We start from the raw sequence: 11311 nt of genomic DNA, 5'->3' as shown, positions 1-11311 counted from the left end.
GTGGCGGTGTGCACTAGAGTTGGTTGTGATCCGCCATTAAAGTAAGAGACGAAGAAGAAGAAGGAGGAGGACTTCCGGATAAATATAAACACATGTTGGTTTAAAGCTTCATAACGTGAGTTTGTTTCCGTCTTTATCATCATTTAACAACATATACTGGAGGACATGTTTATATTAAATGAACATGTATCCTAATCTGTATCAGGATTTATCACTATTTCACTGTTTTCACCTTTAATATCGAAGTTAGCTGCATGTTTTAGCTCCATGCTAAGTGACGTGGTTAACATTTCAGAATAACACGGATTTTAATGGTTTTATAATTTAATGCAGAGATGACTTAATGACATTTAATGAACATTTAACATCAGTTAGAGTGTCATTAGATAGTTTTTGACTTATTTAGCATTAAAAGTCTGATCTTTGGCTTCGTGTTAAAGTCACCTTCTGCACACAGAAAACTCATATTTATGGCTCAAATGTTTGAATTACTGCTCAGACAATTAAATATAAATATAAATGATGAAGTGTTAATATTTTAAAGTAGCTATTCCTCAATTTCTGGTTGTTTTTACTCTTAATACTTCATCTAAAAAAAATAAAAAAATGAAATACCCTTATTTCCTTTTTTCATAATTTCAGTTAAAAAGATAAACTCTCATACATTACATACTCATGACATTTAAAGTGAAATATTTCAATCTTTTTATTGTTTTTAATTGAATTTTTTGCTCATAGCTCATAAAAATCTGAAATGTAGTGACTCAAATTATTAGAATATTTACTAAATTCAAAAAATGATCCATGTGGTCGTTTTGGCGCTGAGTCCTAAATCATCTTCTCCATAAAGCTTGTCTGCAAATTTGATTGACAGTTTATTCACTTTGTGCTTTTATCTGAAGGAACAGAGTTTAAACTCTGATTTTATCTTCAGACATGACAGATTTAGTATTTCTTCCTCTGTGAACACATCATGAGGAACTTTGGATTGCTGACATTGCTCAACATGATGTGACTCTTTATGAACCTGCTGATCAGAATGACGGATGAATGCTTTGTGATTCCACCTCTCTGTTTGTGTTTGTTCAGACGCTGCAGTCATGACGAGGTGGGCGAGAGCAAACAACGTCCATAAACACAAAGAAGCAGATGCCACGCCATGGAGTCGACTAAAGGCAGGAGGAGGAGGAGGACGAGGAAGAGGAGGAGGAGGAAGAGGAGGAGGAGGTTACCAAGGCAGATCTGAAGGTTCAAATCAGGGACCTCCTAGAGACTACCTGAGAGGACCTCGACCCGACGGCTCAGGCGTGAAGAAGCCGAACAAAAAGAAGAAGGACTACGACAACGAGGACGTCAACGGCTTCATGGAGTACCTGCAGCAGAGCGGACGACGGCTGCCCCGAGGAGAGAGAGGAGGCAGGGAGGAGGAGAGGGAGATCAGGGAGGAGGTGGAGACGGCTCTGAAGAAAGACCAGAGGAGAGAAGACAGGAGGGTGAAGAGGCAGACCGACAAGAAGAGCTCGATGGTGAGAGATTCAAATCCTCTCAGGGGATTTGAAAGCATCTTCATTGTTCTTCAGTCCTTCTTTAACTTAGAGGGATGTGATGTTTGAAACAAAGGCGGTGATATCTCCTTCCTTCCTCCCTTGTTCCCTCGCTCCCTCGTCTCCTCCAGCTGTGTTTTAACTGCAGGAAGCCCGGTCACGGTTTGGCCGACTGTCCGGAGGCCGACAGAGACGAGGAGATGGGCCGAGGGATCTGCTACCGCTGCGGCTCCACCGAGCACGAGATCCAGAAGTGTCGAGCCAAAGTGGACCCGGCTCTGGGTGAGGACACGCTGCTGCTCTCTCTTAAAGGATCCATGTTTGAGTCTGCTTCTTTAACACTCGTGTGCTCTCTGCCTCAGGTGATTACCCGTACGCCAAGTGCTTCATCTGTGGGAAGACGGGTCACCTGTCGAGGTCCTGTCCAGATAATCCCAAAGGACTTTACGCACAAGGTACGACCTCTGAACCCTCTCCTCTGTCTGTGTGGTGATGAACGTAACATCGCTTTAATAAAGGATCTTTGATTTGTCTCTGCAGGAGGCAGCTGTCGAGTTTGTGGCTCCGTGGAACATTTTCAGAAGGACTGTCCGGAGCATCAGGCTGCAAGTGAGTCTCTCCTGTCTCCATCTTTAGAGAGCAGAATCAAGAGGACAGATTTTAAAAGTCAGAGACGGACAGGTGTTCCAGTGTAAAGAGCGACCCTGTTAACTGGAGACTCTCAGCCGGATGCATCCCTCACAAACGTCTTTAGACCATCATTAAATATCTCATGAGAATATTTGGAGAATAAAAACTAAACTAGTTTGCATTCCCAGGAACTCCCTCTGTGTTTCATCAGCTGTGTAAACTCCACAAACACTGACACGTTCAGCTGAAGGTCTCCAGTTTACAGGGTCACTCTTCAGACTGGAACACCGGGAGCTGACAGAAACGAATTCACACTATCAGGCTCAGAGAAGACCGATGTTCAGGAGGTATTAAACCAAGAGAATCACAGGTGTGTGTGAGGTTACTGTGGACGGAGGGGGGAAATAAAACACTGAGGGTACTCGACCAATCCGAAACATTCAGAAAGGCAGGCCCCGCCCCTAAAGTTCTTGTACCTTTGGAAAGTACTCTCCCACGAGCAGGAGCTGTTCAGGGGGAGATTAACTACCCAGGAACTAAAGTTAGACCCTGGTTTCATGCTGTCAAAGCTCGCAATAATCCTCAAAAGGTCCCTAGTTCCAGAGGAATGTTCCTGCAGTCGAAAAGCACCTTAAACCTCCCCTTTGTTCTCCATGACAATCCAAAGAGTGCATCTTGTTTCCCTGGAGGAACAACAAACAATTTGATGCTTTGAGATGTTTTTAACAGACTCATCCTCCTCCTCCCTGACTCTCATCCTCCTCTTCTCTCTCTCTCCAGCTAACTCGGTGACCGTGTCCTGGCTGTCCAACAACATGAGTGCAGACTACGAGGACGTCCACGTCCCGGTGAAGAAAGCCAAACCCAAACAGACCAAGGTGGTGAAGTTCTGATCAGAACGGGGTCTGCAGACACTCCCGAGTCTGTTTCTGTAAATATGAAATCAAACGTTTAATAAAGAGTTCCTTCTCCACGTTTTGTTGGTGCTGGAACAAAACTTTAAAATCTGAGGTGTCCTGTTTCATAAAAGATCAGACCTGAAACCTCGACCTCAGGCTGGGTCCAGGTCCAGATTCAGAGCTCAGGATCAGTCTGAACACTCAGTCCTGCTCAGAGAAGCTTCCTCTGTGTGAATGTAATGTGATGACTCAGCCTCTGGGGGGCAGCACTGACTCAAGGTGAGCTCCTTGTTAGCAGAGGTGACTTTATAACAGAGGACTGTTTGTCCTGCTGCTCTGTTCAGGTGGCAGAGAAGAGTCAAAGCTAACATGCTAATGTGTCATGGTGTCCGAGACATCGTGGGAAACATCCTTCACTCTTTGCTCTCTGCGTCTCTGACGTTCAGCTCCATATTTGTAGTTCTTTGAACACTTGCACAATCATGTGATGTAGTTTTTGCTGCAGGAGATCTTCAGGATGTTTCAGCTTCTTGCTCTTACTTCACTCATTCTGCAAACAAGCTATTCACGAGCTGCAGATCCACATGAACGGATTTTAAACCGTGCACACAGATTTGCACGCCGCTCCTTTTTTCTTCACTCGTAGATATTCATTTCCACGGGAGTGCACAAATACTTGAGGCCACCCTTGAAGGAGTTGGTGCCCAAGTTTGGCCACCCAGGTCTAAAACCTTCGGACACACCCCTGAGCCTTGGACGACAGATGCGTTTTCGAGAGCGGATGATATTCTGATGAAAGTGAGGATGCTTTCGACACTCCACATGCTGAGGACCACAGACGACAGATCAGAGTGAAATGTCTCCAGATTGTCGCTCTGAAGAGGTAAAGACCCAGACTACATGTCTCACAGTTGTTCCCCTTCTTCTGTTAGACCCTCTCTTACAGTTTTAATTTGAGGACAGAAACTCACTGAACACAGATTTATCAGAGCGTTAATCTGCAGCTTCTTCATCGCCCTCCACAGACACTCCTTTGTTTCTGTCCTCAGAAACCTTACATTTACAGCTCTGATGATGTTTTGCATTAAAGGCAGATCACAGCAGGAGCATCTTTCTCTCTCTGCAGGATGCTCAGGACGAGTTTGTCTCTCTTGGACGTTGGGGAATGATGTGATAATGTAGCCGGTCTGTTCATGGTTTCCTCAGCAGGAGGAGAGCAGAGCGATCAATAAGTCTGTCAGCGTCCTGACTTCATTAAAAACTCCAACACGATGAGTCAGCAGAGATAACAGGCTGCAGACGAGCAGCGCGCAGGGACGTCTTTGAGTCTCACTGAGGGTCCTTTCAATGTCGATGAAGCTTCTCTCTCTCTCTCTCTCTCTCTCTCTCTCTCTCTCTCTCTCTCTCTCTCTCTCTCTCTCTCTCTCTCTCTCTCTCTCTCTCTCCCTCTCTCCCTCTCTCTCTCTCTCTCTCTCTCTCTCCCTCTCTCTCTCCCTCTCTCTCCTTTAAAAAGCTCTTGCATCACTCATGATGCAGAAGGTTTCTGGGAACTCCACAGCAGACAGAAGTGATTCCTCTAAACATGAAGAAACAGGCGGCTGTGACGGCTCAGAGAAGAGTTCTGGTCCTGAACGCTGACTCATAAATGGACCTCAGTCTTTAAACACATGTCGTCTGTCCTTGGAGCTTTGAGTCAGATACAGGAGACACACCTGAGGAATAAGACAGAGCTTTATTGCTCAAGAGTAAGAAGGTTGAAGCTGTTGGATCGCAGCCTCTGAGGCCGTCTGACTCCATTCATAACAACAGCAGATAAACCCGACAGCACACAGGAGCTGCTGCTCTACCTCCGTCTCCATCTCTTTGTTTTCTTTCTTTTAAAGTTATTTCTTTGCATCTCATCTTAGAGATGCAGGCCCAGAATTGCAGTCCTGAAACTGCAGCCTGCAGCTCTGCAGACACATTCTTACTTCCACAGCATCAACACGTCTTGCTCAAACTCCAGAACCAATCCTGAATCATCTCTGAGGAGCGGTGCTGCTAATCAGGGAAATCAAACAAAGCACTTCTTCAGTGTTACTTTGAGGTATTTGTACTCTAGTCCATGAAATGTTGAGTTTAGGTTCTCTGACTTTGACTACATGTCTCCATAAAGACAACTCTAACTTCTCTCCTCTCATAGATTTCACCAGAGAACTTTCTAAGAATGGTTTCGTCTCCTCTGTTCACCAGCAGCTCATGTGTTTCCCTCCAGAGACCTCATGTTTGGGTAAAACCTCACATAAAGTAAATAGAGATGTGGGGGACCCCCCTCCTGGAGGCTACCCTTAAAAGACCCCCCCCCCCAACCCTTCACACACACCCCTACGCCTGGTTTCCACAGAGCCTGATGCGTCCTTATGGAGGCAGAGAGAAGTCTGGCCAGCAGCACACAGCCAGCTCACTGAGGCTGATTACACAATTTACCCCAAAGTTTCATCCATGGGGGAGTGTGTGTGTGTGTGTGTGTGTGTGTGTGTGTGTGTGTGTGTGTGTGTGTGTGTGTGCCTTAAAACAAAAGCACAGAGGGCTCATTCACTCACGTCTCCTGGATCTAATTTAAGAGTGGGAGCAGTGGGGGTCTTTTTCCTCAAACTATTGTCTTTGTCTTTAGATTGCAACATCCAGAATGTATCCTGATCTACCCTCAGAGCTTCCTCTGTGTGTGTGTGTGTGTGTGTATACGTCCTCAGAATATATCTGCAGTTCTATGTTCAGATTTATGAGACTCATCTGGACCCTTCATGATCTTCTAACATCTCTTTTAAAGTGACTCAAAGGAAGCTGAAGACCTCCACCCTGCGACCGATGAGGTGTCCATCACGGTACCTGGCTGTATAATTAGAAGGAGGGCGTTCAGGTCAAGATGATTAACCCCGTGATGTCGCTCTGAAGTTTTTCTCAATTAGGGGAAAAAGAAACTCCCTCTCAGTTGTTACTCTTCCTCAGTTTAAAACAGTCCATAAATGTCTGCAGTCAGGGTCATTAGGACCGAGGAAGAGGCACTGAAGAGGGGCCGGACTGGGGTCTTCAATGCAGGTCTCAAATAAAGATGGTTTGAATGTAATACAGGGCTGGGTTTAATACTTGATCCTGATTGGTCAAAACCCTGTGATAACATAGATCACATCATAACAATTCAGTCCAGAGAAAGGGGAACAGAATGGAACGGAACGGAACACATCAAAGGAGAACAGAATGGAATGGAACACATCAAAGGAGAACAGAATGGAACGGAACACATCAAAGGAGAACAGAATGGAATGGAACACATCAAAGGGGAACAGAATAGAACACATCAAAGGGGAACAGAATGGAACGGAACACATCAAAGGGGAACAGAATGGAATGGAACACATCAAAGGGGAACAGAATGGAATGGAACACATCAAAGGAGAACAGAATAGAATGGAACACATCAAAGGGGAACAGAATGGAACGGAACACATCAAAAGGAGAATAGAATGGAATGCCATCAGTTGATCAAAGCCGAATAGAACACTGATTCATTCTAGAACACAAAAGAGACACCAGGAACGACCTGATCACACGTCATATCAGATCACTCCACAGAAAGTAGTCCGTCTCTTTCCCCCTCTGCCTGTTGACACTGTGGTAAAAACCTTAGTGTGGTCTCAGGCTGGTCTTGGTCGTGGGGACATAATGACAGTTAGTGGGCCCAGATGTGAGAGCAGCCTGAGGAGCTACTGGACCCCCAAAACCATCAACTATCTCTGAGAGGGAGAAGTGGAGCAACATCCTGTCCTGTGATCCAGAGCTGGAGAGAGCATCTCAGAATTCTAATTTGCATAACCACCCGTTCACTATACCTTATCCCCTGCAGGGGCCTTGAAGAGTTCTACATGTTTCTTAAGAACATGTCAGAGAGTAGGATCAAGTTGTTGCGTGTCAGAGTCGGTCCACGTTGTGACAGAGAGAGGCCGAGCCTCAGAGAGACGGCAGCGTTTGTCCCCGGGCAGACACAGCCAGCAGGAAACGCTTGTTACCTGCAGACTGAGCTGGAAGTCATTACTGCAGGTCCTGACTCATGTGCATGTGTGTGCTGCGGGCTACGAGGCGAAGGCGATGCTAAAGCAAGCGGAAGGAAGGATCCCTGAGAGGAACAGAGGAGGACATGAAAGTGAGGAGCAGCAGTTAATGACAGAGGAGAGCACATCAGAAACGGAGAGGAGTCTATTGGAGCTAATAAGGCTGAGCTGTCTGCTCGGGCCCTGAGGAGACGCCAGGAGACTCAGAGAGACATGTTTCTGTTTATCTGCTCGGTGAGGGTCTGACAGCTTTAGGTGGCTCTGTCACTTTCTCATCAGGCAGGACTGGGGACGACTTCTTCAGACTTTTACTTGCTGCTTTGAAATCCTGGTGATAAATGTGAGTGATTGTGTGCAACGTTCAGACTGCAGGCCACAGAAGAATAAAACATGGAGGTCAGCAAAAAAGAAAAAAGAACTGACTATTTTTTTAGAAAAAATTTAGAAAAATCTGATTTTACTCCCATGATTAAAAAAAAAAGTCATCATTTTTTTTTTACCTGCCTTAAAAATATGTACGTTGCCCTTATCCTCCTCGGCAGACCTCAGTCTTCTTTGTGTCATTTCTTTTTGCAAACAACACGAGTCATGTCAAATATGCTCTTTCCTCTTCTGATCTGGACCTCATTTATAAGTGCTCCTTAAAGCAGACCCTTTCGACCTCAGTCTTTAACGTCACAGATGAAATCTTACTGCACCCGTCACTCCTGATCAGCTGTTCTTGAACTTCTCCTGCAGAGCTTACCTTTGGCGGAGGGATGTATTTCCAAGCCCCCTCACTCAGCAGTCATCCATGCACACTAAAACACACCATCAGACATCTTCTGCTAACAGATTCCTGCATCTTTGGAATCATCTTGAGCATTGCAGCCTCAGTGTGAGACAAACTGAAGCATCTGGAAGCTACTTTCACAAAAGAAGTGATTAAAAGTGACGCTGCAGCAACTTCCTCTCATTTCTTGTCTTTTTTAAGTTGTTGTGACGTTCAGTGTAGATTCATCATCAGTCTGGTTCCCCTGACAGTCCTTTTAAAAAACCTGTGCTGGACTGTGTTTTTATCAAGCCTTGCTGCACCCCCTTTATCACATCTCTGGGCCCCCCAGGTCTGTTTTCACTGCTCTCCATTAACACTTGTCGCAATTTGGTGCTGATGTAGCGGGTGTGCACTCTCTCTTGCGTTGTGTATATGGACCAGGCGAAACATTAAACTTTGGCATCAACAAGCCGTTTATTTCTGTTAGCACAGGAGCTAAAACAGGTTTCTCCAGAACACGAGGACAGGATACCGCAGACTCCACAGACCGACTGACTGATGTACGGGTGTTACCACTCAAGTCTGCAGGGGCCCCAGCAGAGGGCGCTCAAGTTATTTATTGTACATCTGTCTAGAGAGGAAACATTGATAAAAAGAGTCAAGTCAAGTCAACTTTATTTATACAGCACATTTAAAAACAACCAGTGTTGGCTAAAGTGCTTTACAAGGTAAAAAGTAAAAATTACATGAAGACAACAATAAACAACAACATAACAGGATATTAATGTCCTCTTCACGAGTAGAAGGCCTAAGAGAAGAGATGTGTCTTCAACAAAGATTTAAAACATCAACAGTTGGGGCCGATCTTAATTGGAGTGGCAAGCCATTCCAGAGCTTGGGGGCCGCTGCTGCAAAGGCTCGGTCTCCCCGGGTTTTAAGGCGACTTTTAGGCACATCCAGGAGCAGCTGGTTTGTTGACCTCAGTGCTCGGGTTGGGTTGTGAGCATGGAGAAGATCAGCCAAGTAGGATGGTGCCAATCCATTTAGGGCCTTGTAAGTTAAAAGTGCAACTTTAAAATCAATCCTGTGACGGACTGGGAGCCAGTGGAGAGCACGCAGCACAGGTGTGATGTGCTCCCTCTGTTTCCTGCCAGTCAGGAGGCGAGCTGCCGCATTCTGTACAAGCTGCAGGCGCTGAATAGACGCCATGTCTAAGCCGACATACAAAGAATTACAATAATCAAGCCTAGCTGTAATAAAGGCGTGTACAACTCTCTCTAGATCCTTAGGAGGGAGATATGCCTTCACCTTCGCTATGAGTCTCAGCTGGAAGAAGCTGGACTGAACCACAGAAGAGATTTGTTTCCTAAATTTGAAGGCACTGTCAAAATGAACTCCAAGGCTCTTTACAGAGGAGTGAACATTTGCTGCGAGAGGGCCGAGAGTGCTCCCATTGAACTGTTGGGGCTGTCCAAATACAATGACCTCAGTCTTTTCCTCGTTAAGGTGCAGAAAATTTAGGCTCAGCCATAACTTTACCTCTTTCAAACAGTTGAATAAGGACTGCAGGGATCCATTCCTCTTTAAGCTGAACGGCATATAAATTTGCACATCATCAGCATAACAATGAAATGAGACGCCATATTTCTGGAAAATAGATCCCATGGGCAGCATATACAATGAGAACAGGATAGGGCCCAAAACAGACCCCTGAGGAACACCACAAGTAAGAGGGGCTGTCCGAGAGGAAGAATCTCCCAGATGGACAGAGAAACTTCTGTCTGTCAGAGAGGAAACATTGATAAAAAGAGGATAAGAGATGGCAAGTGGAATCATCACACCGTTACACTGACAGATGTCAAAAAGTATCCCCTGATGTCTTCAAATCTTGTAGATGAACGGATTAAAATCGACTTCATTTGCCTCCTTTTCATTCTCCTTCATGCTAATGTTAGTAAAGTTAACGGCACAGATTTCGGCGAGTTCAAACGCCAATTTCTCCCTTGAGCAAACCTTCAAACATTTCTGTCTGAGATCCTGAAAATGCCGCCAAAGATTCAACCCTTGTTTCCTGTTTGTGTGTGCGAATGCCGTGTTACCAAATCACCAAAGAAAACATCAGAGCCGGCAGAAATTTGAGACAAAAATAAACCAGACTGACCCTTTAAATTGTCCTCAATCCAAACACTCTAAGTATTCAGCTCTAATCTCCTCTGCCGGTTCCCACCAACACCCACAACACCAGGCAGTAACCAGAACCCGTCCTGTGGTGCCAAGCTAAATAAATGACCCGGACCCTGCAGAGAGCGCTGCACGGTTTGTTGACCTTCTCTATCGCCGGTCCCTCGGGGTGAAGTCTGAGCTCGCCTCCAACACGCCAACATGCTAACATCTCACCAGAGAGCAGAGCTCTAATTTGAACCACAGACTCTCCGGACCTCTCGTCCAACATGAAGAACATTTCCAGGAACAACAGAGAAGTCCGGTTCTGATTGACCACACTTCGTTCTGCGTCACCGCTCACACAGAGGACCATTGTTGTGCAGAAATCTGCACACTCATGTTAGATTTAAATTGGGAGTATGTTTCAAGTCCCAGCAGAGGTCTGAGCATGTTGGACAGTAAAAGCATCAACAGCCTAATAACAACAATAATAAACAAGCACAGTTGTGTTTACAGAGACGTCTGGAAGCCAGGTCAGTGGACTGATTGGGTCCGGATTAAGAAGGCCTGAAGGCAGGATGGAGGAGAGGTTCTCTGATGATTAAACACACACACTGCTCCACTCTGCTTCTTTAAATGAGTGCAGTGATTCAGCGTTAGCATCCAGAGCTGTTAGAGGAGAAACCTTTACAATCTGATGAAGTTAGGAGATTTTTATCGCTTCTTGGTAGCAGGAGAACAAGCTGGAAACATGACATTAAGAGTATTTCTTACATTTCTGTTTCCTACAGCCTCAAAGGTTCAGCTATGACTGTAAATGTTTCATTTGGCCCCAATAATAAGCCCTTCCTGTTTATCTGTTTGTGTTTCCCATCATTCAGCTCTCTCCTTTCTCTTTAGGCTTTGTTCTATCTCATCATCAGAAACTTTGTCCCACTCTGCTGTTACTCATCCTCAGATTATACTTTGAAGACACGGATCAAGAGCAGCTCCGTCCAAATAATCCAACGTCTTATAATATAATATAATGTATGAATAAAGTCAATAAACCAGCCTTTTACTTGTTTAAAGATGGGTTCTGTAAAGGCGATGTTCTTCAACATGTGGAGGAATCCTGAGGCTGATAAAAACAGGTAGTGAAGGTTCGCTGTGATTGGACTGTCACTGTTTTAAGGAGGGGTTTAAAAATGACTAAATGAGTTGATTGCAGTCTTTAACTTCAGAATCTACTCT

At 45.2% G+C, this 11311-nt stretch overlaps 1 protein-coding gene across 2 annotated transcripts; it reads left to right on the top strand.

Annotated features, from left to right (window-relative positions):
• On the top strand, positions 1–3179 carry zcchc9 (zinc finger, CCHC domain containing 9). 2 transcript variants are annotated; one of them, XM_034709530.1, is made up of 6 exons: positions 1–104; positions 1088–1526; positions 1676–1826; positions 1907–1999; positions 2085–2153; positions 2955–3179. In XM_034709530.1, the coding sequence occupies exons 2-6, from the start codon at positions 1101–1103 to the stop codon at positions 3065–3067; spliced, it is 852 nt and encodes a 283-aa protein (XP_034565421.1). In that variant the 5' UTR covers positions 1–104; positions 1088–1100; the 3' UTR covers positions 3068–3179. The 2 variants fall into 2 exon arrangements, with proteins under 2 accessions (XP_034565421.1, XP_034565420.1); XM_034709529.1 differs by having other exon boundaries at positions 1–115; positions 1090–1526.
• Positions 3180–11311: the final 8132 nt, after the last annotated feature.

The sequence above is a fragment of the Notolabrus celidotus genome, chromosome 19 (assembly GCF_009762535.1).
Source record: "Notolabrus celidotus isolate fNotCel1 chromosome 19, fNotCel1.pri, whole genome shotgun sequence".
NCBI lineage: Eukaryota > Metazoa > Chordata > Actinopteri > Labriformes > Labridae > Notolabrus > Notolabrus celidotus.
This window is presented reverse-complemented; position numbering and strand designations above follow the sequence as displayed.